At 47.0% G+C, this 23,497-nt stretch overlaps 1 protein-coding gene across 1 annotated transcript in view; it reads left to right on the top strand.

Annotated features, from left to right (window-relative positions):
- The window catches only part of TMEM178B (transmembrane protein 178B), a 344,042-nt gene extending 321,047 nt beyond the window's left edge, over positions 1 to 22,995 (top strand). The window contains 1 exon segment of the mRNA XM_024758085.1: positions 22,640 to 22,995. Within this exon segment, the coding sequence (XP_024613853.1) occupies positions 22,640 to 22,995 (356 nt within the window).
- Positions 22,996 to 23,497: the final 502 nt, after the last annotated feature.

The raw sequence follows: 23,497 nt of genomic DNA, 5'->3' as shown, positions 1-23,497 counted from the left end.
AACTGAGGCTGAGTCTACTGTGTTTAAAATCACCCCTCGTCTTTGATGACTGAATAATCACACAGAACGTGTGTTCCCGCATGCCTCAGGTCAAAAGCTGGCTCCGCAAACATTGCCAACACAACCCGCTAATAAGACTAGACTGAGTTCATTGCTTACTGCCATCAGGGAGAGCAGCAGCTTCCAAAACTGGTGGGGTCTGAGGGGGGGGAAGGTTAAGGGTGGGATTTATTGAGAATTGGAAGCTTGGTTTAAGCCCTTTGTTTCTATGCAGGTCTTTGATTAAGACTGGGTGAGAATACTGATATTATCCAAGATCGATGGAAACAGCAGGATTGAAGAAGTCCTAGAGCTCACACTGTCTACTGATGCTCTAAATGGGCGAGTTGATGGATCTTGCAGGAAGTTCCTGTAATGCAATCAAACCACTTGCGTGGGCAGGGCAGACCCAGAAGTGTAAAGGTGTAAAGGAGGGAATAGCAGAGTTAGGTTACTATAGATGGTCAGGTATGGTTATGGTTCTGCGTCTAGGCTGGGTGTGGGTGGATGATTTGGTGTCCACTCAGGATGAGTGATTTCTCCACAGCCTTGGTGCATTCCTGGCTGGCCTGTCTCCACAAGTACAGATGTGCTCAGACATAGTCGAGACTCGGGCTGGGACGCTGACAACCTGAGGTCTCCTCCTGTCTTTCCTAGAAATACTAACATCGCTGCCCTAAGTTGGGGCCTCCGGACAGTAGACTATCGGCAAGAATGGGATGGGGAAGGGCAGCCAGGAGAAGGGAGAGGGGGCAGGGTAGCCAGAAGCCCATCTCCATTCTTGGAGTGGTTGTTGAGAAAACAGATTTCTCCAACAGCCTTTTCACTGGAAACAGAAAGACCCAGACGGTGGTGGTGACTCCACAGTGCTTGATTGCCATGGAAACTTAGGTAATTTCTAAAGCACCTTCAAAATCCTCCCTCCCTGTGGCTCTTCTAGGATGTCCTTACAGAGGTGAGCAAGCTTCAGAGGAAAGGAACTTGTTTGGCAAGTTCTTGGCCTCTTGAAACAAGTCATACATCAAAGAAAAACGCTCATTCCTGAAGTAAATGCAGAGACCCCTCTGATGGGGCTTAAAACCTGCTCCTGGGGGCTTCCCTGGTGGCGCAGTGGTTGAGAGTCCGCCTGCCGATGCAGGGGACGCGGGTTCGTGCCCCGGTCTGGGAGGATCCCACATGCCGCGGAGCGGCTGGGCCCGTGAGCCATGGCCGCTGAGCCTGCGCGTCCGGAGCCTGTGCTCCGCAACGGGAGGAGCCACAACAGTGAGAGGCCCGTGTACCGCAAAAAAAAAAAAAAGAAGCTGCTCCTGGGAAAAACTTAAGAGGGAGGAGCTGGTGGAAGTGAGGAGGAATTGCCTCTCTCCTGCTCTGGGTGCAGAGAGGAGTCTGAGGAAGGGGAAAAGTTGCATCAGAAATAGGCACGCCCAGGGAAGGGGAACAGGGGGTTCTGCTCTTAAGAGGCTCCTGTCACCCTCACTGCTTGGATGGCTGGGATGTCCTGTGTGTCCAGGGACTGAAGCCAGAGTACCCAACACCAAGGAAAATGGCCCAGACCAGACACAAGGACCCCCTGGATAGACTCAGAGGACATCACCAGCAGGCAAGCTGGGGTATGTGCACGGGCGCAGGGCCCCAGCTCCCCCTGGGGACCAGAGAGCTGATTTGGAGAGGCGGCCCAGATCAGAGAGCAGGGGGTGAGGGAGGGTGGGCAGCCGGCCCCCACAGTGTGCAGTCAAGCACACCCTGGGCCCGGGGCTGCCCCCCACCCCGCCCCTGGACCTTTTGGACGATGCCCGCTGTAGACAGAGGTGGAGAGGAGCTTAGCAAGCCTGTACCGATTGCTGTGTACGCCGTCCAGGGTCTGGTGGTGATGGCCTTGAAGGCCTAGGAGGTGCTGGTGGGGGAATGATTCTGGGGAGACCTTAAAGCATTACGCTGGAGAGGGTTTATGAAGACAGCCCCAGAGGTGTACGTGAATTCTGCTCTAGTGGACGTGCCTCTTCATCCCAACAGAACTTGGGCTTTTGGGACAGATGGGGAGTCACTTGCATTTTACCTCCCGGTATAAAATAATTGGAGAATGAGTGCCTGTGTAGAGCTGTTCTCTCCCTGACATTCTAGAAGTCTCCTGATTTCAAATACACTTAACCTCTTATTAGATCATGTCTCATTCCATGTGCCTTGATTTGGGGTTTGAAAACTACACTCACCCTTTCTATAGAAGCCATCAGAACATCTAGGATGTCCAAGACGTGGCTGTGAGAGACAAGAGCCCATCCCCACGTTAGTGAACCATTAGAATCTGCCCAATGCTTATAATTTACTCAGTAAACAGCCAGTTAAGTAGCGGCCAAGTACTAGGTGGTCGGAGGATAAAATAAAATAAAACTCGTCGCTGCCTTGGTGTTGCCCACAATCTTAGAGGAGAGTCAGACACCTAGACCAATTAGCGTGGTAAATGAGCCGTTTTCCTTTTAATGACTGACACCTTTAAAATGCAAAATATTAAAAACAAAAGAATTCCGTGTCATTTCAGCAGTCAGAAGGATGAGGATGTCTTCAATCTACCTGTCTACCATTCCTGGGGAAGGAAGGTGTTGGTCACCCAAAAAGGATTTTAAAAGGGTCAATTATGATTTAGCTGACAGTTTTTAGTTCACAGAGCTCCAAAGGGAGGGTAAGGTCTTATTTGACCTTCACACCCCCTGAGAAGGCAGGTGGAAGAGGCAGGCAGGAAGGTAAGAGCTCACTTTGGAGCATCAGTGCTGTGTCAATGGTAGATGCTCTTCAAACGGTATTTCCTTTCATCTTCCCAGCAGCCCTTAAGGTCACCATTACCACCCTGATTTTGTTGATAATGAACTAGACCCAGAGAGCCATGAAACAAGCTTAGAGTCATGCAATTAAGTAAATGGTGGAGCCTTAATCTAAGGCCTTCGGATTAACCCCCGACCCCTTTCTTCTCTGTTCCTAGAACCTGTGGGAGGAAAGAGAAAAGGGTACTGGGCAAGGCCACCTGGGATAAAGAAGGAGGCGTGAGAGCTGAACCAGAAGGCAGATGCAGGCTTACCCACCAGCTTCCGTTAGTATTCGTAGGCCAGAGGGGTCCGCCTCTGCCCCCACCAGCAAGGGGCAGGTAGATGTCCCTTTGGGGCAGGACAGGAGGAAGACAGAGAAGACACAGAGGGGCCACCCCTCCTACATTAGGTCTAGATGCGTGAAGATCAACCCTGGAGTCAGGTCTGAATCAAAGCTCTACAAACTTAGGCAAATATAGCCTTTATATACCTCAGTTTCACCAGCTGTAAAATAGTACCTGCCTTGTAGGGTTGTCGCGGGAATTAAATAAGCCAAGATGTGTAATACGCTTAGTACCATGCCAGGCACAGAATGAGCACTTACTACATTCTCGTTCATGGGTGCTCGGTTTATCACTGGCTATTCCCTCCTTTGCAGTTCCTAGCTCTTGCTTAGAAAGTTTAAGTACCTTGCCCAAGGTCACATAGTTCCCAGATCAACTCAAATCTATTTAACTCTGAAGGCTGGGTTTTTAATTACCAGGCAGCAGTATCTCCCAAATAATAATGAACTTGCTGACATATTTATGATCCTCAAGCAGCTTCATGACCTGATAGGGTAAGAGATGACCCCACACAGACATGTCATCGTAGTGGACAAATGGAAATGGGAAATGGAAATGGAAATGGGAAAATGAGGACCTTATCGTTCCACATGCTCTGAGACAAAAGACAGAGCTTGCGACTCGTGTAGCAAAAAGAATAATCCTTACTTATTACTTCTGTGGCTCGGCTACCAACCCACTTCGCCTCTTGAAGTCTGGATTCTGTTCCCACCACGTCACAGAAGCTGCTTGGAGACCTGCTAACTTCCGGCTGCTCACCTGTCCTTGAACCCTCTCTTCCTGAGCTCACTCAGATTTACCCATCTCCATCTTTCCTGAAACTCTCATCTCTTGTCTTCCATGATAATACACTCACGATTTTTGCTTTTCTCTGTGCCCTTCTATTTTCTTTGCTCTTGTCTCCACCTGTAGATATGGTCTTCAGTACTCTTCTTTTTCCCTATAAACATGCCCCCCTTGTCAACAACACCTACCTTCACAGTGATCACTGTCTCTGCACAGATGAGTCTGGAACCTGTGCATGGAACAGTCTTTTCTGAGCTCCAGCCTCATGTTTTTCATTGTTCACTAGACATCTCCCCCTTCTGGAACCTCAAGCATGCCTTGAACTAGGCTTGTCCTTTCTCTACATAACATGTGCTTTATGTTTTCTGCATACATACCAAACACTGGCTTACTCTGGACACCTGAGAAGTCAACTCCCGTCCTTTCCCTTACCCCAATGAAATGAGCTGCGTTTCTTGACTGCCTCAGCATGTGTGTCTGTCAGTTACCCCTGGATCATTTTTCACTTTTCCAGTTTCATCCCACACCTTTCCATCAATTATCAATATCTGCCAATATCCCCTTTGCAATAATCTTTGGGGCCCATTCACTTGTTTCCAACCCCTGAGCACCACGTGGGCCTCCATTACTATTGTAGAGCCCCTAGTGGAACTCTCTGTCCCACCACTTAGTTGCTAACCTCTGAGCCTCTATTTTCTCATCTGTAAAATTGAGATGTTGCTGTAAAGATGAAATCATACATAGGAAAAACATCTAGCCGAGGATAAACATTCCTTAAATATTCATTTCCCTGCTTTCCACTAAATTCCATCTTTGCACCATACCACCCTTCTAAAATACACCTATTACCATGTCATTTGTCTGATGAGAAACATTCTGTGGTTCCATATGGTCTGTAAAAGCCCATGTCCCTGGCCTGGAGCTTAATGTCGGCCACAGTCTCATCTTCAGCCGTACATCCTGTGCTCCCTCCCCTTCAGACCACCTGTCATTGTCTGCCACCATGCCACCTTTCTCTGCCTGTTGAAGCCCTGTGCTTTCCTCAAGGTTCAATTTATACTCAGTGTCTTCCAGAAACCTTTCTGAATCTGCTTAACTAAAACCAGACTCTTCCTCTGGACTCAGACATCCCTTTGTAACATTTTGATGGTACTTACCTCATTGTGAAGACTTTGGAGAGCAGAAGTGTAGATCGTTTCCTGCCTCCCCTCTGGGTCAAAGCCTCTGTGGTGGCAGGGGGCCTCCTTCTTGCTGACTTTGCCAGTTGTCAATTTGCTCTTTTTTATTTTTAAACCTTAATATGGGGATTTCCCCGGTGGTCCACTGGTTAAGGCTTTGCAGTTGCACTGCAGGGAGTTTGATCCCTGGTAGGGGAACTAAGATCCCACACGCCACGTGATGCGGCCAAAAATTTTTTTCAAAGATTAAAAAAAACCAAAAACAACCTTAATATGGTTTCTGGTAACTTTGACTTATTGGACTTGGGTTGTCTCTGCTAAAGTAAGATCAATTAAAGTCATTACTTTCTTCCTCCAATGGTCCTTAAAGTATTTGGAGACAGCCCTATTGCACTTGTTAATTATGCTTTACAAACTAAATTCAACTCAATAAACATTGATTGGGTGCCTACTGTGTGCTAGGCATTGTGCTAGCACCCAGGACACACATGGTCCCTGCCTTAAGGACACCCAGGCAGAGTGATCGGTGCTGTAACAGAGGGGACTGTGGGTGCAGCAGAGAAAGGGAGCGTCTCTCTGCTGAGGACTCAGGAGCAGCCTCGCATGGGAGCTAATGATTGAGGCTAAAGGGAGAATTGAGTAAACTTGCCCTGTTCTTATTGTTGCCCCTTAAAGGCCTTTTAATGTTCATTTATCAAATGAAACTGCTCCTAGACTTGGAGTTGGCCACTCTTCAGAAGAAGCATGCCAAGTCCTTATTTATTCATTCTCGTTTAGGATTTCACATGTCATTAATACATCTCCGTTTATATACATCTCTATGTAACTAAACTCTATTGTGAATGAGGGAAAAAGTCCATTTCATCTTTTATTTTATTTTTTTTATTTTTCCAAAACCCATCTTTAATATTTTACATTATTTGCCAGTGATCCCTGATTTCAAATATTTTCCCCATGTACACTCACTTCATTTTTCTCTTTCTTTTTTTAATTTTTAAATTTTATTTTATTTTTTTTATACAGCAGGTTCTTATTAGTCATCAATTTTATACACATCAGTGTATACATGTCAATCCCAATCGCCCAATTCATCACACCACCATTCCCACAACCCCGCGGCTTTCCCCCCTTGGTGTCCATACGTTTGTTCTCTACATCTGTGTCTCAACTTCTGCCCTGAAAACTGGTTCATGTGTACCATTTTTCTAGGTTCCACATACATGCGTTAATATACGATATTCCTTTTTCTCTTTCTGACTTACTTCACTCTGTATGACACTCTCTAGATCCATCCACATCTCAACAAATGACCCAGTTTCGTTCCTTTTTATGGCTGAGCAATATTCCATTGTATATATGTGCCACATCTTCTTTATCCATTCATCTGTTGATGGGCATTTAGGTTGCTTCCATGACCTGGCTATTGTAAATAGCTGCAATGAACATTGGGGTGCATGTGTCTTTTTGAATTGTGCTTTTCTCTGGGTCTATGCCCAGTAGTGGGATTGCTGGATCATATGGTAATTCTATTTTTAGTTTTTTAGGGAACCTCCATACAGTTCTCCATAGTGGCTGTATCAATTTACATTCCCATCAACAGTGCAAGAGGGTTCCCTTTTCTCCACACCCTCTCCAGCATTTGTTGTTTGCAGATTTTCTGATGATGCCCATTCTAACTGGTGTGAGGTGATACCTCATTGTAGTTTTGATTTGCATTTCTCTAATAATTAGTGATGTTGAGCAGCTTTTCATGTGCTTCTTGGCCATCTGTATGTCTTTTTTGGAGAAATGTCTATTTAGGTCTTCTGCCCATTTTTTGATTGGGTTGTTTTTTCTTGACATAGAGCTGCATGAACTGTTTGTATATATTGGAGATTAATCAATCCTTTGTCCATTGATTCGTTTGCAAATATTTTCTCCCATTCTAAGGTTTGTCTTTCGTCTTGTTTAAGGTTTCCTTTGCTGTGCAAAAGCTTTTAAGTTTCATTAGGTCCCATTTGTTTATTTTTGTTTTTATTTCCTTTACTCTAGAAGGTGGATCAAAAAAAATCTTGCTGTGATTTATGTCAAAGAGTGTTCTTCCTATGTTTTCCTCTAAGAGTTTTATAGTCTCCGGTCTTATAGTTAGCTCTCTAATCCATTTTGAGTTTATTTTTGAGTATAGGGTTAGGGAGTGTTCTAATTTCATTTTTTACATGTAGCTGTCCAGTTATCCTACCACCACTTATTGAACAGACTTGTCTTTTCTCCACTGTATATCCTTGCCTCCTTCGTCATAGATTAGTTGACCATAGGTGTGTGGGTTTATCTCTGAGATTTCTATCTTGTTCCATTGATCTGTGTTTTCCTGTGAAGCCATCTGGCCCTGGACTTTTGTTTGTTGGAAGATTTTTAATCACAGTTTCAATTTCATTACTTGTGATTGGTCTGCTCATATTTTCTATTTCTTCCTGGTTCAGTCTTGGAAGGTTCTACCTTTCTACGAATTTGTCCATTTCTTCCAGGTTGTGCATTTTTTTGGCATAGAGTTGCTTGTCGTAGTCTCTTAGGGTGCTTTGTATTTCTGTGGTGTCTGTTGTAACTTCTCCTTTTTCATTTCTAATTTTATTGATTTGAGTCCTCTCCCTCTTTTCTTGTTTTTTTTGTCTTTTGGTTGGAGCATTTAATCCATTCACGTTTAAGGTAATTGTCGATATTTATGTTCCTATGACCATTTTCTTAATTGTTTTGGGTTTGTTTTTGTAGGTCCTTTTCTTCTGTTGTGTTTCCCACTTAGAGAAGTTCCTTTAGCATTTGTTGTAGAGCTGGTTTGGTGGTGCTGAATTCTCTTAGCTTTTGCTTGTCTGTAAATCTTTTGATTTTCCATCGAATCTGAATGAGATCCTTGCCGGGTAGAGTAATCTTGGTTGTAGGTACTTCCCTTTCATCACTTTCAGTATCTCCTACCACTCCCTTCTGGCTTGTGGAGTTTCTGCTGAGAAATCAGCTGTTAACCTTATGGGAGTTCCCTTGTATGTTATTTGTCATTTTTCCCTTGCTGCTTTCAATAATTTTTCTTTGTCTTTAATTTTTGCCAATTTGATTATTATGTGGCTCAGTGTGTTTCTCCTTAGGTTTATCCTGTATGGGACTCGCTGTGCTTCCTGGACTTGGGTGGCTATTTCCTTCCCCATGTTAGGGACGTTTTCGACTATAATCTCTTTAAATGTTTTCTCTGGTCCTTTCTCTCTCTCCTCTCCTTCTGGCACCCCTATAATGCGAATGTTGTTACGTTTAATGTTGTCCCAGAGGTCTCTTATGCTCTCTTCATTTCTTTTCATTCTTTTTTCTTTATTCTGTTCTGCAGCAGTGAATTCCAGCATTCTGTCTTCCAGGTCACTTACCATTCTTCTACCTCAGTTATTCTGCTATTGATTCCTTGTAGTGTAGTTTTCATTTCAGTTATTGTATTGTTCATCTCTGTTTGTTTGTTCTTTAATTCTTCTAGGTGTTTGTTAAACATTTCTTGCATTTTCTCCATCTTTGCCTCCATTGTTTTTCTGAGGTCCTGGATCATCTTCACTATCATTATTCTGAATTCTTTTTCTGGAAGGTTGCCTATCTCCACTTCATTTAGTTGTTTTTCTGGGGTTTTATCTTGTTCCTTCATCTGGTACATAGCCCTCTGCCTTTTCATCTTGTCTGTCTTTCAGTGAATGTGGTTTTTGTTCCACAGCCTGCAGGATTGTAGTTCTTCCTGTTTCTGCCGTCTGCCCTCTCCCCTTTCACTTTAAAAAAGAAAAAAAAAGCTTAAGCAGCTTTGTGTCAAGTTCAATGTAAATTTAGTTTGATATTTGACCCCATAATTTTGGCCCTGGGGAGGAAGAAATGCCAATAGCTGTGTCCTTCCTACTGCCCCTGTAACAAAACCTAGGAATCCCTTAAACATTCCACCACACTCCCAGGCTACAGTTTATTTTAAATGATAATTAATTAAAGTATTCCTTCCGATTCAGCTCTCAACATTTTCAGACAAGTTCTACTGAAATCAAATTTCCAGGAAGCCTCTGGGTCACAGCTCTTTAGGGTCCCTGAGTTAGTACGGCCAAGGGAAATTGGATGGCATTTTCTCTTTATCTCAGCATTCCCATCTGGGCCCATAAAGTAGGAAACTTCTCTCCTCTCTTTAGAAGGGTACCAAGTCTACCTTTTAAGGCCCTACTTCTTTTTTTTTTTAATTTATTTTATTTATTTATTTTTGGCTAGGTTGGGTCTTCGTTGCTGTGCACAGGCTTTCTCTAGTTGCAGCGGGCGGGGGCTACTCTTTGTTGCGGTGCACAAGCTTCTCATTGTGGTGGCCTCTCGTTTCAGAGCACAGGCTCTAGGCGCATGGGCCTCAGTAGTTGTGGCATGCAGGCTCAGCTGTTGTGACTCGCGGCTCTAGGGCACAGGCTCTAGCAGCTGTGGTGCACAGGCTTAGTTGCTCCACGGCATGTGGGATCTTCCCAGACCGGGGCTCGAACCCGTGTCGCCTGCATCGGCATGCGGATTCTTAACCACTGCGCCACCAGGGAAGCCCTAAGGCCCTGCTTCTAAAGGAGAAGAGGTGACTGACTTCTCCGATTGGTGAGGTTGCCAGAGGAGGCCAAGCCTGGGGAGCCCAGCAACATCTGGGTCTTCTGCCCATGCTTTGCTCCTCCGGGTGGCCAGTATTCCCAGGGTCAAGGCTCAGGCCAGCATCAGGAGGCCAGGTTGGAGGCCTATTTCCCTTTCTTCTTCTGGCCCACCAGTGTGAGTCACTTCTGGGTGAGTGTATCTGCCCTGCAGGCCCAAACATTCCCTTGGGGAAACCATCCTAAACTGTCAGCCTTGCGGGGGAAGTGTTACTCAGCTTGATTGTGGCCAGGGGCCAAGCCACAGTTGCCACACTTGCCTCAACAGTAAGAAAGCTGGTATTTCCCATCCTGTCTACCTCCTTTCTGGGACTCTCTTCTCATCAGAGTTTGAATTCAGAAAATGAAGAGCGGTGAATAGTGGTCATTCCCTAAATCTCGCAGACAAAAGTGGAGCTAAAAGGGTTGTTAGGTGGAGGCCCACTGATGAGCCAGGAGCACTGTGGGGAGGAGCCCTCTGATGGGCTGCGGTCCGTACCGAGCTCCTTTGGGTCTTCTGACCACCAGCTTACTCTGCCCACTGGGGTTGGTGTCTGGCCTCCTGGGAAGCTACTAACTGCCTTACTGTAAGAGAGTTAATGCTCTGATCTTGACTCCTGTCCTTCCTCAGCCACACCATCCTGCTCCTCAGGAAACTCGTGTCCCTCTACAGGAAGCCACCCTTTTACCCAGCACAAATAGGAGTGAAGTTACGTACGGTTATGATAGGGTTTCCTAGTTCTCTGGAGAATTCAGCAACGAGATTTTATTAACTGAGCCTTGAGTCTGAGGGGCACCCAGAACCTCCTCAGGACCACGTTTGATAACAATAGGGCCTCTTCTCCCAATCTCACCATCTAGTGGATAAATATTTTTTTTTTAGCGGTACGCGGGCCTCTCACTGTTGTGGCCTCTCCCGTTGCGGAGCACGGGCTCCGGATGCGCAGGCTCAGCGGCCATGGCTCACGGGCCCAGCCGCTCCGCGGCATGCGGGATCCTCCCGGACCGGGGCACGAACCCGCGTCCCCTGCATCGGCAGGCGGACTCTCAACCACTGCGCCACCAGGGAAGCCCGGTAAATCTTACTTAAACACCACTGGGTATAGGGCCCTATTGGGGAAAAGAGCTTCTCTGCTTACATTGCTTACAGTCCAGCTCTAGAGACAATACATTGCACGTGAAATAGCTGGAATGAGAGAAAACAAGTGGCAAAAACACGGATTTGAATCCTGGCTCCAGTACAGAGCAGCTGGTGATCTTGGGCAATTTACTTAACCTCTCTGTGTCTTTCCCCATCTAAATCTCATAAGGTTGCTTTGAGGATTCAAAGAACTACCATTTTATTTGTAAAGCATTTGGGACAATGCCTCTCCTATTAAAAATAGTATATATAAGCGCTTGATCCATCTAAAGCTATATATGTGTCCAGTGACCCAGTGGTGAGGTGACAGCACGCCAGAATCACTTGGGTCCAGGTTCTCATCTCAAAGAAAGGCCAGGCCAAGCTGACGAATGTGCCAGGCATATGGAAACATAAACCAAACCAGGTGGTAGACTCTCCTGATCTTCTGGCTACCACCCCAAGCGTCTTCCTCTGCTAATGAACATGGCATTGGCTTGGATCACATAGGGCACAGGCCAGAGAGGTTTCTTACAGGAGCCAAGTTCTTCCAGACACTTAAACAGCTGGGTCCCATTCCTTCCATGTTTCAAATCAGGGCAGTTTTGAGCTGAGCCTCATAGGCACACTGATGGCAAATAATGACATCTAATGGTCTCATTCACCAGCCCTTCTGTGCGTGTCTGGAAGGTGAGAAGCAGTATCTTCTCTCCAGGCAGCTCACGTCTGACGAAATAACTGACAGCAAGTCCTAGAACAATTCAGAGAGAATGGTACCTTTTTGTCCCAATACCTAGAGTCACAGGATCATTTAATTGGAGGGATCTTAGAGATCTGGTCCTACCCCCTGTATTTCATGGTTGATCATAGCCAAGAGAGATGAGGTGGTTTATCCGTTTAATGGGAAAGAATGGGACCAGAACCTGGATTTTCTGATTCTTGGTGGAGTTGTCTCTCCACTAAGCCACATCCCCATTGGTAGCAGCTCTCCTCCCAGGAAGCTGTTGCAGGCTGACTCGGTGGACCTCTGGGCGGGCCAGGAGGGCCTTATGATGACCAAGACAGGAATTCAAACATAATGATAGATTTACTTGTATTGGGCTTCATGCTGGCTTTGGGGGGTGGGGGTGGCATTGGTGATGTGGCTTTCTCTGCAAAATCCTTGTATCTGCTTAGGAAGATGAATGTTAGACCAACCAGAGAGCTGTGGTATCTGAGATGGTCTGCAGGAGGTTTTGTATGACTTCAAGCATTGTCCCTAGCAAGAAATCCAGGGCAAGATTGCCCTCTGCCCCAAAGGTTCTCAAAGTTTGCTCCATGGACCCTTGTCCACCAGAAAGTGCTGGCCTAGAAAGAGAAGGAGAGAAAAGAGAAGCCGAGGCAGGAATATGGCATGCTCTAAGTGGCCTTACACTTGGAAGCTCACTCTTCACAGCTTGAGAACGTTCCTTTCTACACAGCTGTAGATGCCACACTCAGTCTAGTTAAGAAGCCAGTTGGATCCACTAACTCTCAGCTCTGAACCAAGGCCCAGATGGATAGAAAACTGCAAAAGTTCGCATTGAGAAAAATGGGATGCTGCACTCTTGATTCATTTCCTCTCTAGAACTCTCTTTCCTGCCCTATTTGGAAAGGTCTTAGCTCACCACAGACCACCAGGCTCAGATGTTCCCAACTCTTCATTCCCTGAAATATCCAAGACCAGGTGGGCAAGAGTGCAGTGGGCCAGTGGTTGCTTCCCCGGGGGTATATTGTTTTTTAATGGGGCCAGTGGAAGCAAGTGTGATGCGTAGTTCTCATGTGTTTCCACAATCAAATAGTTCGAGGCTTTACAGCGAAATCAAATATTTGCTCTGTTCCTTATACTTTGGGACGTTCAGCAAATTATTTAATTTGGGATTATGATGTGAATTATATAATTTATATGATGTGTGTATATATATATATATTAATGCATATACATAGATGATTTACGTAAATGTATGTAATCTCACAGCAACCTCAAGAGGTACAGAAGAGACAGAAACTGAGGCTTGGCTTGAGTCAGCTGCCTCCTGCCTGAATTAATCCTTGTGGGCACAGAATGGCTTTCCCGGGAGAAAGAATGGCGGTGGTGCTTTAACAAAAGAAGACAGAAGGGAAAGTGTATTGTGTAGACGAAAAACAAAACAAAACATTAGAAAACAGAAACTAACACACCATCGTAAAGCAATTATACCCCAATAAAGATGTTAAACAAAACAAAACCAAAAAATAGCTCTCACAGTCCACTAGGCAATAGGTGTTTAATAAATGAATTTTATAATAATGTAATAAATGGGATAGCTGTAAATGCCGCCTCTACATTCCAGGGGAATCACGGTCAGAGCCTCTACAGCACTTATAAAAGGTCCCCAGCTCATGTCACCTAGCTATTCCCAACCCTTCTCTTAGAGCTGCTTCCTTTTACCCATCCCAGTTGAGCCACAGGCTTCTTTGCAAACCCAGCAATGTCATGATGTAACTAACCCCCACTGGATGTTGCAACCTGAGTCCAAAGATAGGTTCCCTTACTAAGGAGGGTCTCAGAAGTGTATTCTGAGATCTTGCAAATTCCGTGGTTGGAGTGCCAACAAAGCCCACAGAACGAAGCGTCCTGAGTGAGCACTGCCTCTCGTCTCTGCTGAGAGCAAGTGCTTCCTGGTTTGCCACTTGCCCTGCGACGGGGCCGGGACAGAATGGAGCGGGTGATGGAGGTGAAAAGCAACAAGCACAATTTTTCTTCACCCTCGCTTAAAGCTTTCCATTTCTAATATCATACCTTACATATAGAAAGCAATCTTAATTTCTCTCAACCTTTTCACATTTATTATTATCGCTCTTCAAAATAATCCTGCGGAGAGGGTATTATTCTGATGCTGAATTTCCCTAAAAATAAAAATGCTTCCTGAAATCCAGGGCACCCATTGAAACGCAAGGTAGGTAGGTATGTACCTGTGTGCACACACACGTGAACGCACACACGCACACGCACACACATGCACGCAAAAACACCTCAGCAACCGCAAAACGATTTAGGAGAAAGGAGGGTGGGAGGGCCAGCCGTGATATCCCCTTCATTCCCTTCTGGGTTTCAAAGCCCATATTTTCATTTAAAAGCTCCATAGCCCAGAAATCCATTTCCTCCAGTGATATGGATTCACTGGGCAGTGCTGTATCTAATATGAAAGGAGACACCACTACCATAACCAATTCTGGAGAAAGTTACAGTCTAGCTGAACACAAACTAAAACAGAGAACAAGAGAAGGTTCCTGTAGCTAATTGTGAGATTGCCTGTTCCAGACCAGAAAAGTTTTAGGGCTTCTGAAAAAACATGCGGATTATCTGGTGCTGGGCATACTCAGAGAAGACTTCTTGAGCCATTCGGGGCTTGGACTGGGCCATAAAGGTTACCTGCCAGGGTAGCTGCAGGGACCCTGTGCAGACTGGGTAAAGGATGGAAATGGCAGGGTCCGGTCAAGGAGACTGGACAGTGGCGCTTTGACCTTGGTAAATTCCCATCACAACATTTGAACCCGCTGATGCGCTCTTCCATTGGCTCAGCCCTTTAGGTGTTTCCCCGAGTTTGAAAAGGCTCAGTCTTGGGTGTAGAGGTCACCAGGGCCAGTGATCTTGTGATCAAAGCTAACATACACCCAGAAGAATAAGTATCGAGTTGGGGATTGAGGGGGAGTGAGCGTAGATGCGTTGATGAGACGGAGAAAAATCCACACGATGCCCGGCAGCTACTGTTGTGTACGGCTGTGTTTAGATGCCTGTTTTAGTTACCGGTAGCCATAAAGTCTGGAAACAGAGCCTTATTTTATCATGTATTGTAACGTTCTGTTAATAAGCCGGTTATTATATATCCACCTGTTGTATCAGACTGCCAAAACAAAATACGACACACTGGGTGGCTTAAACAAGAGAAATTCATTTTCTCACAGTTCTGGAAGTCCAGGATGAAGGTGTCATCAGGGTTGCTTCCTCTGAGGCCTCTCTCGCAGCCTTGCAGATGGCCTCCCTCTTGCTGCCTTTTCATGTGGTCTTTCCTCTGTGCATGCAGCTGTCTCATATCTCTTTGTATGTCCTAATCTCCTCTTCTTACAAAGACACCAGTCACATTGGATTAGGGCCCACCCTAAGAGGCTCATTTTCACTTAATTAGCTCTCTGACAGCCCTATCTCCAAATACAGTCACTTTCTGAAATATTGGGGGATTAGGGCTTCAATATAGGAATTTTGTGAGGAGATATGGAGAACCAAGGGATGAGACTCCATGTTCTATGATAGGAACGCAGAGGTTTTTTCTTTAGAGTCAATGCCAACCTATTTGAACCAGCCAGTCCCTTTCGTCGCTTGAGTTGAGGATGTGGCATTACTGTGGCATAATCATGCCCGGACGTAGACCAGCCTTGCAGTGTGCAGACGCAGACTCGGGGATACAAAAGCCGCTTGCCTTGGGGGTGAGGTGGCATTTATGCAATGACTGCCTAGAGCATCTGCAGAGTTTGCAGAATGATGGATGGTTTTGTCTTAGCTCAGGGCCCCATCCCCTGTAGTGTGTTCTCCCCCAGAGCCTGTCACCACCCCCCCTGCCTCATCCCAGTGAACCCCTAAGGCACCTTGGCTGTAAAGCCCCATGTGACCTGCCTGCTGGCTGCCGCTGATGCAATGGTGTATAATTCAACAGTAATTTATATTCCATGCAGGTCTGAGCAAAGCTATAAAGTGCTATCAAGAGCTAGATGCTGCCGAAGCATTTAATCTAAGCAAAGGAAGGGTTTGTATACATCAGCCTCCTGGGATGCATACCACTGTTAAAGGAGGAGGGATCCTTTTTCTGCTTGCCGATTTGCTTCTTTACGGTTTTAAAGGTCAGAGGGGGCGCAAGGGAGAGAGTCTTAGAGGATTGGGCTGCTTCCTGACCTCCCTGACACACACGTCCACGAGGGCACTTCTGCAGAGACAGCTTTGCAGCGACCTGTGGGGCTGGGGTCAGGACAGAGGCCCTCTGGCCACCATAGCAACGAGGCACCACGTGAGGGTCAGGGATAAGCAGCGGCACTCCTTATTCCCAAGAGCAGAAAATGTCACACAGATGGATTTCTGGCCCCGGAAAGCTGTAGAAATTATACTCCAGTGAAGTTTTGGGTACAACTTGGTCACAGAAGGAACAGCTATTTGGCAAAATGCCTCTGCACACAATATGTGACCGCCCTGGATCCCCGTGAGAACCTTCTTGAGGCCCTCGGTTTCCTAGGCAATGGCTTCTTGAATTAGTAAGAGCCCTCCGCTGCCTTGCCTGAGACCACAACTTTGATGCTGTTTCTCCACAGGGTCCGTGGCTGCGGTGTTACTGTGTGGCTTCTCCAACAGTCCCTGAAAGAAGTGGAGACGTGTTCTCCCCTCCCCTCCTGTGGGTGCTAAAGCAGCAGCCACGCAGGAGGCCCCATCTCGCCCGCCTTACGTACCTGCAGTCACTGCTCGGAAGTGGGCTGAGCAGAGGTTAATGCCAAAACTCTGAATATCAGCTTAAAAATATCTTGGTAATCAACCTACCAGGTGGTTCTGGGATAGAACCATTTGGGGTTGCAGATTAAGTGCTCCCTGGTGACACTTCAAGGTTGCAGAAGAATTAACTGACCCAAAACAGTGCTCTCCTGGCCAGGCATTTCTTAACGTGGCAACAGACCCAGGGATCCAAGTCTCTGTGCTTCCACTGGGTTAAGGCTTTAGGTTTTCTGTAACTTACAAGCGAGGATTCATTTCTGTAGTCACTGCCGTTCTGTAACTTACAAGCGAGGATTCATTTCTGTAGTCACTGCCGTATCACCGACTGGCCCCAGAGTGCAGGGCAGGAGAGAACGTGTAGGAAGGGTGACCAATGCGTACTCCTTAGACCACATCTTTCTAGTTTTAGGACCAAAAGTCACACTTACCAGGGACACACCCTCTACCCTCACCAACTCCCAGGCAAACTGGGATGGTTGATCACCCTTCTAGGGAAGGAAGACTTTGAAAGGAAAAAAAGTCAGAAACTGAAGGGAATTGGGGATTATGGGGGAAGCAGTGGAAATCCTGTGTGTAGCCAGGGAGTACCTCAAACATACCGTGTCCCTGGGGATTGGGACGCAGAATTACATAATATGTGATAGCACATACTATCACATAATCCCTACGAGGCACTCATGTTCTGGTGGTAGTTCAAATCAGAGGAGAGGGTGAAGTGGCCAGAAGGAGTATGGAATGTGGTTTCAGAGGAAGACTGACAAGCCCCAAGTCTGAAAAGACAAAGGAGGAGACAGACAGGGACATCTAGGGAGGGGGACCAAGCCTGGATCAAGGGGCAGCTTGGAAACTCAGGGAAGAGATAGCCAAGCAGTTGTCAGACAGCCCAGAAACTAAAAGTGGGGAGAAAACTAGAATCTAATATCGGTAACCAGAGAAACGTTAATTAGAAACGGCAGCAATGCGAGGAGCTTGGTGAGGGGGCTGTATTTGGCGCTGGGACAAGAAGCTGGCCGGCTGGGCATGGAAACCCTTCTCTCGGTCTCGCCCTCACTCAAGCCTCAGCGGTGCCTGGAGTGGAGGGGTGGGGGGCGGCCAGTGATCCCAGAACCCCACGCAGCCCTCGCCCCTTCCAGCTAGGCGCTGACGGGACACTCAGACACCGGTGACTGGGGCTGGCCCATGGGTTGCCAGGTGACATCATGGGTTTGATTCCTGAAAGAGCTCCAGGTGGGGTTGGTCATCCAAGGAAGCAGGTGCTGTGTTTGAATCAAAAGGAAGCATTTATGTTTGCAGAGTGCGTTACACTCCTTGGCCATGCCTTCCTGCTCACAGGTGGAGTTTGCAAATGGGGACACCAGAGGGGTCTGGAGGACACTGTTCCCTCTGTGCCAGTGGGTCTTGTTAGCACTGGCTCTCGAGCTGCGGGCACATGGGGTGGTGTGGTCTCATCTAACTGGACTTCCTGAGCTCTGAGTCCAGATGTGTGAGAGTCCTGGCACGGAAAGGGTAACTAGGTGTCATTTCTCCTTGCTACCCGCTGCAACTGACTAGTTGCGGCTGGCTGCTGGGGAGGGCTGGGCTGAGTCGGAGTCTGAGGCCAGCAGGAATAAGGGTTGAGATTGATTAGCTATTTCGGCCAAAGGCATGGACTTGAAACTAACAGAAGAGCCATTGCACTTTGCTGTGCAAAGCTTTACAGTTCCTGTAATGACATGCCTTATGGTCCCCTTGAATGGACAAGGCTGGTGCTTTTCAAAAATGTTTAGATCAAGTGAAATTTCACGTGGAAACAGATCAAAGCAGGGCTCTTCTGGCCAAAGAGAGGAGAGAGGGCTGGGAGTTTTTTTACTCCCTCTTCCTTTCCCAGTGGCAGCTCCTGAGGCACCTCCATCGAACAGGGTTTGAAAACCACTGGAGGAGGGACTGCTTTAGGAGAGAGAGGGTCAGGAAGAATCTCTCTGAGAGGATGGCATTTGAATTGAGATCCCAGAAGATCTCAAGAAGAAGGCCATTCTTCTTAGCTAGAGTACAGGGAGTATGGGGGTCAAGGTGAGAAATGAGGTCAGATCGGTAGGAAGCGTCCACTCAGGTAAGCCCATACAGGCAGGGTAAGGAAGGTGGGATTTAAATTTTTTTAAATATCACTGGAAGAAGAAGGCAGGGAACCAATGATCTGTTACCACGGGTTCTGTGGGAGATGATGGAAGCCTGACCAGGACGGCAGCGGTGAGCATTTCGGAAGTTAGAGGCACGATGGGAGTGGGATGTGGACATGCCTTCTCGACTCAGGCTTAGAGACCTAGGACACTGGGGCACTGGGGTTGAAGGAGGGATGCTCTCCAGGCCAGGTGCGGACCCCCTTCTCTTTATTGCCTGCGGACACCCTGTTCATTTTTCAAGACACTGCTTCCTCTGGGAAACCTTCCCTGGCCCAGCATAGTTGTCTCTTACCATTTACCTCTGGGTATTAGCCCTTCTTTTCCTAAACATGGCTAGATATAGGAGCCACCTTAGAGCTGTCTGCTCCAGCGCCCTGATTTTACAGATGAGGGGACCAAAGATTCAGAGCTGATACTAAACTCAGGTCTCTTAATCCCCAGTCTGGTGCTATTTTCACTTCATCCTCAGCTTTTCAGTTATATCTGTCTCATATCCCCAGCGAGATTATAAGATTTTTTTTCATCTTTTTATTTTAGACTTTATTAAAAATTCTTAAGAACAGTGATCCTATCTTATTCTCCTTTCTATCCCCCTAGAATCTAGCATAATGCTTGGCACAAACACAGAAGTTCAACAGATATTTGCTGATTGGCCGTTGGGTACACCGTGGAGCCTGCGGCCACAGGAATGTCCCCTTCCGCCTGCCCCATTGCAGTTAACCTGCCTCCCCAGACCTGACGTCACTTAGGTCTGACAGCCGCGCTGCTGCTGTCCCTACTTGCCTAGCCAATGTTACAGCCAGTTCTGGCCACACAGCAGAGCCTTGCTCCAAAGGGAAGGGCTTGGGTAGTTCTTTTCACTTAATCGCCAACTGTGACTACAGTTAGTCTTGGAGCCTGATTGGAGTTAGGCTCAAATCCCAAGCCATGGTGGGGAATTACTGAGAGGATGTGACCATGCATTATTACGTTTGCCTTTCTGGATCCTCACTCACCAATCGATAAGTGCTCCCGAGAAATAAAAGGACCCAGGCCACGGCCTGTTCCTTGAGGGGAGAGGAGAGCCTCTTACTTGCCCAAAGGCCCACTGTACTTTTGGGTGAACGGAAGGAGGCTGCAGCCCCCCGTGCTGTAATATCTATTACCGCCCTTTAATTGAGGATGTTTTCTAGCAGAAACATTTAGAATCTCTATTGGTTCCCCAGAGAACCCCTCAGAGTTGGTGGTGGTAGGGGGAGTTCTGAGCCCCACCCTTCCCGGTTGGTCACCAGTCCACAGGTCTGAGAGCTGGGCTCATCACCTGAGACAGAAAGCTGGGTCAGGTAGGGTCCTTGCGCGCCTGTGCCCTTCGTCCCCCCACACTCCGGTACTCCTGCCGTGTGTATTTCCAGTTATTAATGCACGTTTCCAAACTTGAATTTATAAGTGCAGAAGTACATAAAAATATAAATCCTTGCTCCGAACGGAAAACAGCCGTGTCTGTGGTAGCTGACAGAAGCTGCTTCAACTCTTCTCTCTTTGTCACAACGGGCTTTCCTGACATGTTGTACAGATGACCTGCGTAACGCGCCGTCTTAAGTGAGAGCCCTCAGAGTTTTTTCCCATCTACGGGAATATTGACGGGAGCTAACAAACTACAGAAATCTTTAAAGGTTCCAGAGTCACAGAACAACTGACAGGAAGTGGAGGCAGGAAGATATCCCAACTAACCCTATTAACATGACAACAAGATGTATGTTACCAACAAGCTGGGCCATTTCCAATTGGTAGGTAATTAAGTCCATATGGTAATTATGTAATTAGGTCTTGATTTATCAACCACATCTTTGTGTCCTGTCTGCTCTGTTTGCAGAACACCCTTGAAATAGTGTCTGTCAAGCTTTTTCAGCTACTGGTAACTTGGGAAGATCAAAACTTCCCTGAGATGGACCTTCTCTCCCGGAACAAATCACTGCACTAACCAGGAAGACTATTCACAATTTGATGAGAAGAAATGTCTCCATTTTTAAAAGTATCCTATGTGGATACAGTTTATAGAGAGCCCTTGGGTGACCTCAGTCCCATCCAGAGCTTCAATGTACAAGAGGATGACTCAGTCCCCATCTCTAGCTAAGAAGTTACTACCAGGCTCCAGACCCACGGTGCCAAGTGCCTTAACATCCCAAGGGCAGCTCAGATTTGAACTCAGCACGCATGCCCATGTGTGCGCTCTCCCTCTCCCTCTCCCTGTCCTAAATCTAAATTTTAGTAGATGACGTCATCGCACACTCAGGTTTCTAAACCAGAAGCTGAAAGCGTACTGGAGGCACAAGCAGGCCAGCTCTCGTTTGTTGGAGTTTGGAGTCTTTGAAACTGGTGTCAATACGAAGCTTTCTTCAGTTCGGTGATGGCCAAGCCATCATGCTGTCCTTGGCCAGGGTCCCACAGGCTGCCTCCTTCCCTGTGGCCCCCCCTCTGCTTCTTCCCTCACCTGAATCTGTGCCTCAAGGTTATACAAAGAAACTCTGCCCTAACACAGGGTCTCACCAGGCCGATCAACAGAAATCATCTGAGGAACTTTTAAAAAGGAAAGATTCCCATCCTCTCCCTAAGATTCCGATTAAGAAAGTCTGGGATGAGACCTAATCCACCCTGGGTGCCGTCTTAGATTTCCGTCTGAACCCCAGGGCACAGCAGGAGAGACTCGGGGTGCTTTGTAACCCCCCCCACTGTTTTCCCAGGTAATGATGGTGCCATATCTGTTTGTACACGATGACTTTCGCTGCACGCACATGCACAAGCATGTACACGCACACACATGCACACACACACACATGCACACATATGTACACCTCCGTGCTTCCCACCCACACAATTTTACTTATGTGGCACCTGTGCCTAGGTCACCCCTGACTCACTGCTTTCCATTGCCTCTGCCAGCCATCATTCACTAACAGTCATTCAGCCCTGCCCTGCTCCCTCCTCGCCAGACCCCTCCTTCCTTCTCCCCTTGACTACAGCTCCTAACTGGTCTCCTGCCTCTGGACCACCCTCTGCTCTGCTCCTGAATTAGTGGTCTTTGGAAACACAGATCACAGCCCCTGAAGTGCCTGGACCCCTGCAGTACTATCGACCCCACCCAGCCTTTTCCAAACTTTACTTCTTCAGGCCATTGCTCTCCTACCTGCAGTGACAGAGGAAACATTAGACACAGCAAATATCGAGAAACACTCTTAAACTCATTTTAGGTACATCAAATATCTATTGGCTAAAAGTGGACTTATAATTCTATTCTATTTGATAAATTGTATCTCTTGTAGCAGCCGTCTCATTGGAGGTTAATTTGAGCAATGGTTTTTTTTAAAGGAGCATCATTGGATAAGTTTGTGAAATACTTCGTAAGACTAGGCTGGACAAGTTAACTTATGTTACTGTGGATGATGGATCTTAGTGGATGAGAAATGACGTACAGAGTTTCCCAGAGTTATCGACTCTGCTGCCACGTCGTGAAGGAGTTATCTCCTAGGCTTAGTTTTCCTCAGAAAACGCTGGAAATGTCTTACGGGAAAAGGCTTCCGGGATTTGGATGGCTGGTTGGTAAATGGATTAAAGGAAAACCTAATATCGTATGAGACATTGTGTATGGAAAAGAAAAGAGTAAAAATGTTTCTCTCTTTAAAGAAGTAGCAGTGGGGGGTGTTTTCTGCGTCTCCAAGGAAAGACTGAATTTTAAAGGCTTTCGAAAAATGAGCCGAATACTCTCCTGGTTCACTGCACCCTACACAAACTTTCATGTGATATATTTTTAGTATTTCCCCAAAGGAGAGACTCCCCGAGTTTATCCAAGACTGGGCCGTTATTGAAGCATGAGGAAGCCTTGATACTATTCCCTTCTCCATGAATACTTCCAAATATTGATCTCGTTAGCAGGTTACTCTTACCTGGATCTCCTCGTTGTTTCTACTCAAGAAAATCGAAAATGTAGTAAACCTCACTTCTCTGTTTCTCTCTCCCTCTCCTCTTCCCTTTCCTTCTCTGTTACCCCACCCCTGTTTCTTCCCTTCTCCTCCAGGAACTTTCTGCATCATTTCACTGTGCACCTGTGTGGCCGGGATCAACTTTGAGCTGTCACGCTACCCACGCTACCTGTATGGACTCCCCGACGACATCAGCCATGGCTACGGATGGTCCATGTTCTGTGCTTGGGGGGGCCTGGGCCTCACGCTAATCTTTTATTATATATATAAATATATATATAATATACAACAGAACTCAATCAAGTTGATGCCAGTGCCGAGGCAGAGTGGAGCTGGCTTAGGCACCTGCATCTCGTCGGACTTTGTGTTGCCTCATCACCGAGATGGGGAAAGCATTCCCATCACGTGGCTCTTCCATCAGTTCTTAACTTTTGGCTCCGTGGTTTCTTGAAGACATCACCACTCGAGACAGTCCCGATTCCCGTCACTCACGAGGATGGGGTGGTGGGCTGGGAAGGGACGGTGCCCGTGGTCTGGGGCGGCACGGGTGTAGACAAGGAAGTGCCCTCCGCTGGGCTGGCAGAAGGGGACAATACCCCAACACCGATCATATCAGAGAAACGACGCCCTTAGTTCATAGAATGTAACCAGATCTTTGAGGCCATTTCCAGAACCATTTTCTTCTGCTCTTCCCGTCTGATTTCCTTCCTGGCCGACCAGTGACGCACAAGAAGTGGAAGAGAAAACACACCGAGAAGGGAGTTTTCTCTTTGCTGCCAAACTTTTGGACAAAGTTTCGGAGGTGGGGAGGGGGAGAGCACAACATGCTGAGAGACAGGGTCTGCCTCGATGAGAGGACACTTCGGTGGATGCTCAGAAAACCCAGTCTTACCTTCCAGCTGCCTTACACCCAGTTAAGCAAGAGGCCGCCCTGCCCCGAGCCCCATCTGCAC

The sequence above is a fragment of the Neophocaena asiaeorientalis genome, unplaced genomic scaffold, assembly GCF_003031525.2.
Source record: "Neophocaena asiaeorientalis asiaeorientalis breed wild unplaced genomic scaffold, Neophocaena_asiaeorientalis_V1.1 scaffold206, whole genome shotgun sequence".
Taxonomy (NCBI): domain Eukaryota; kingdom Metazoa; phylum Chordata; class Mammalia; order Artiodactyla; family Phocoenidae; genus Neophocaena; species Neophocaena asiaeorientalis.
The sequence above is the reverse complement of the archived record's forward strand: the minus strand, read 5'-3'. Positions and strand labels throughout refer to the sequence as shown.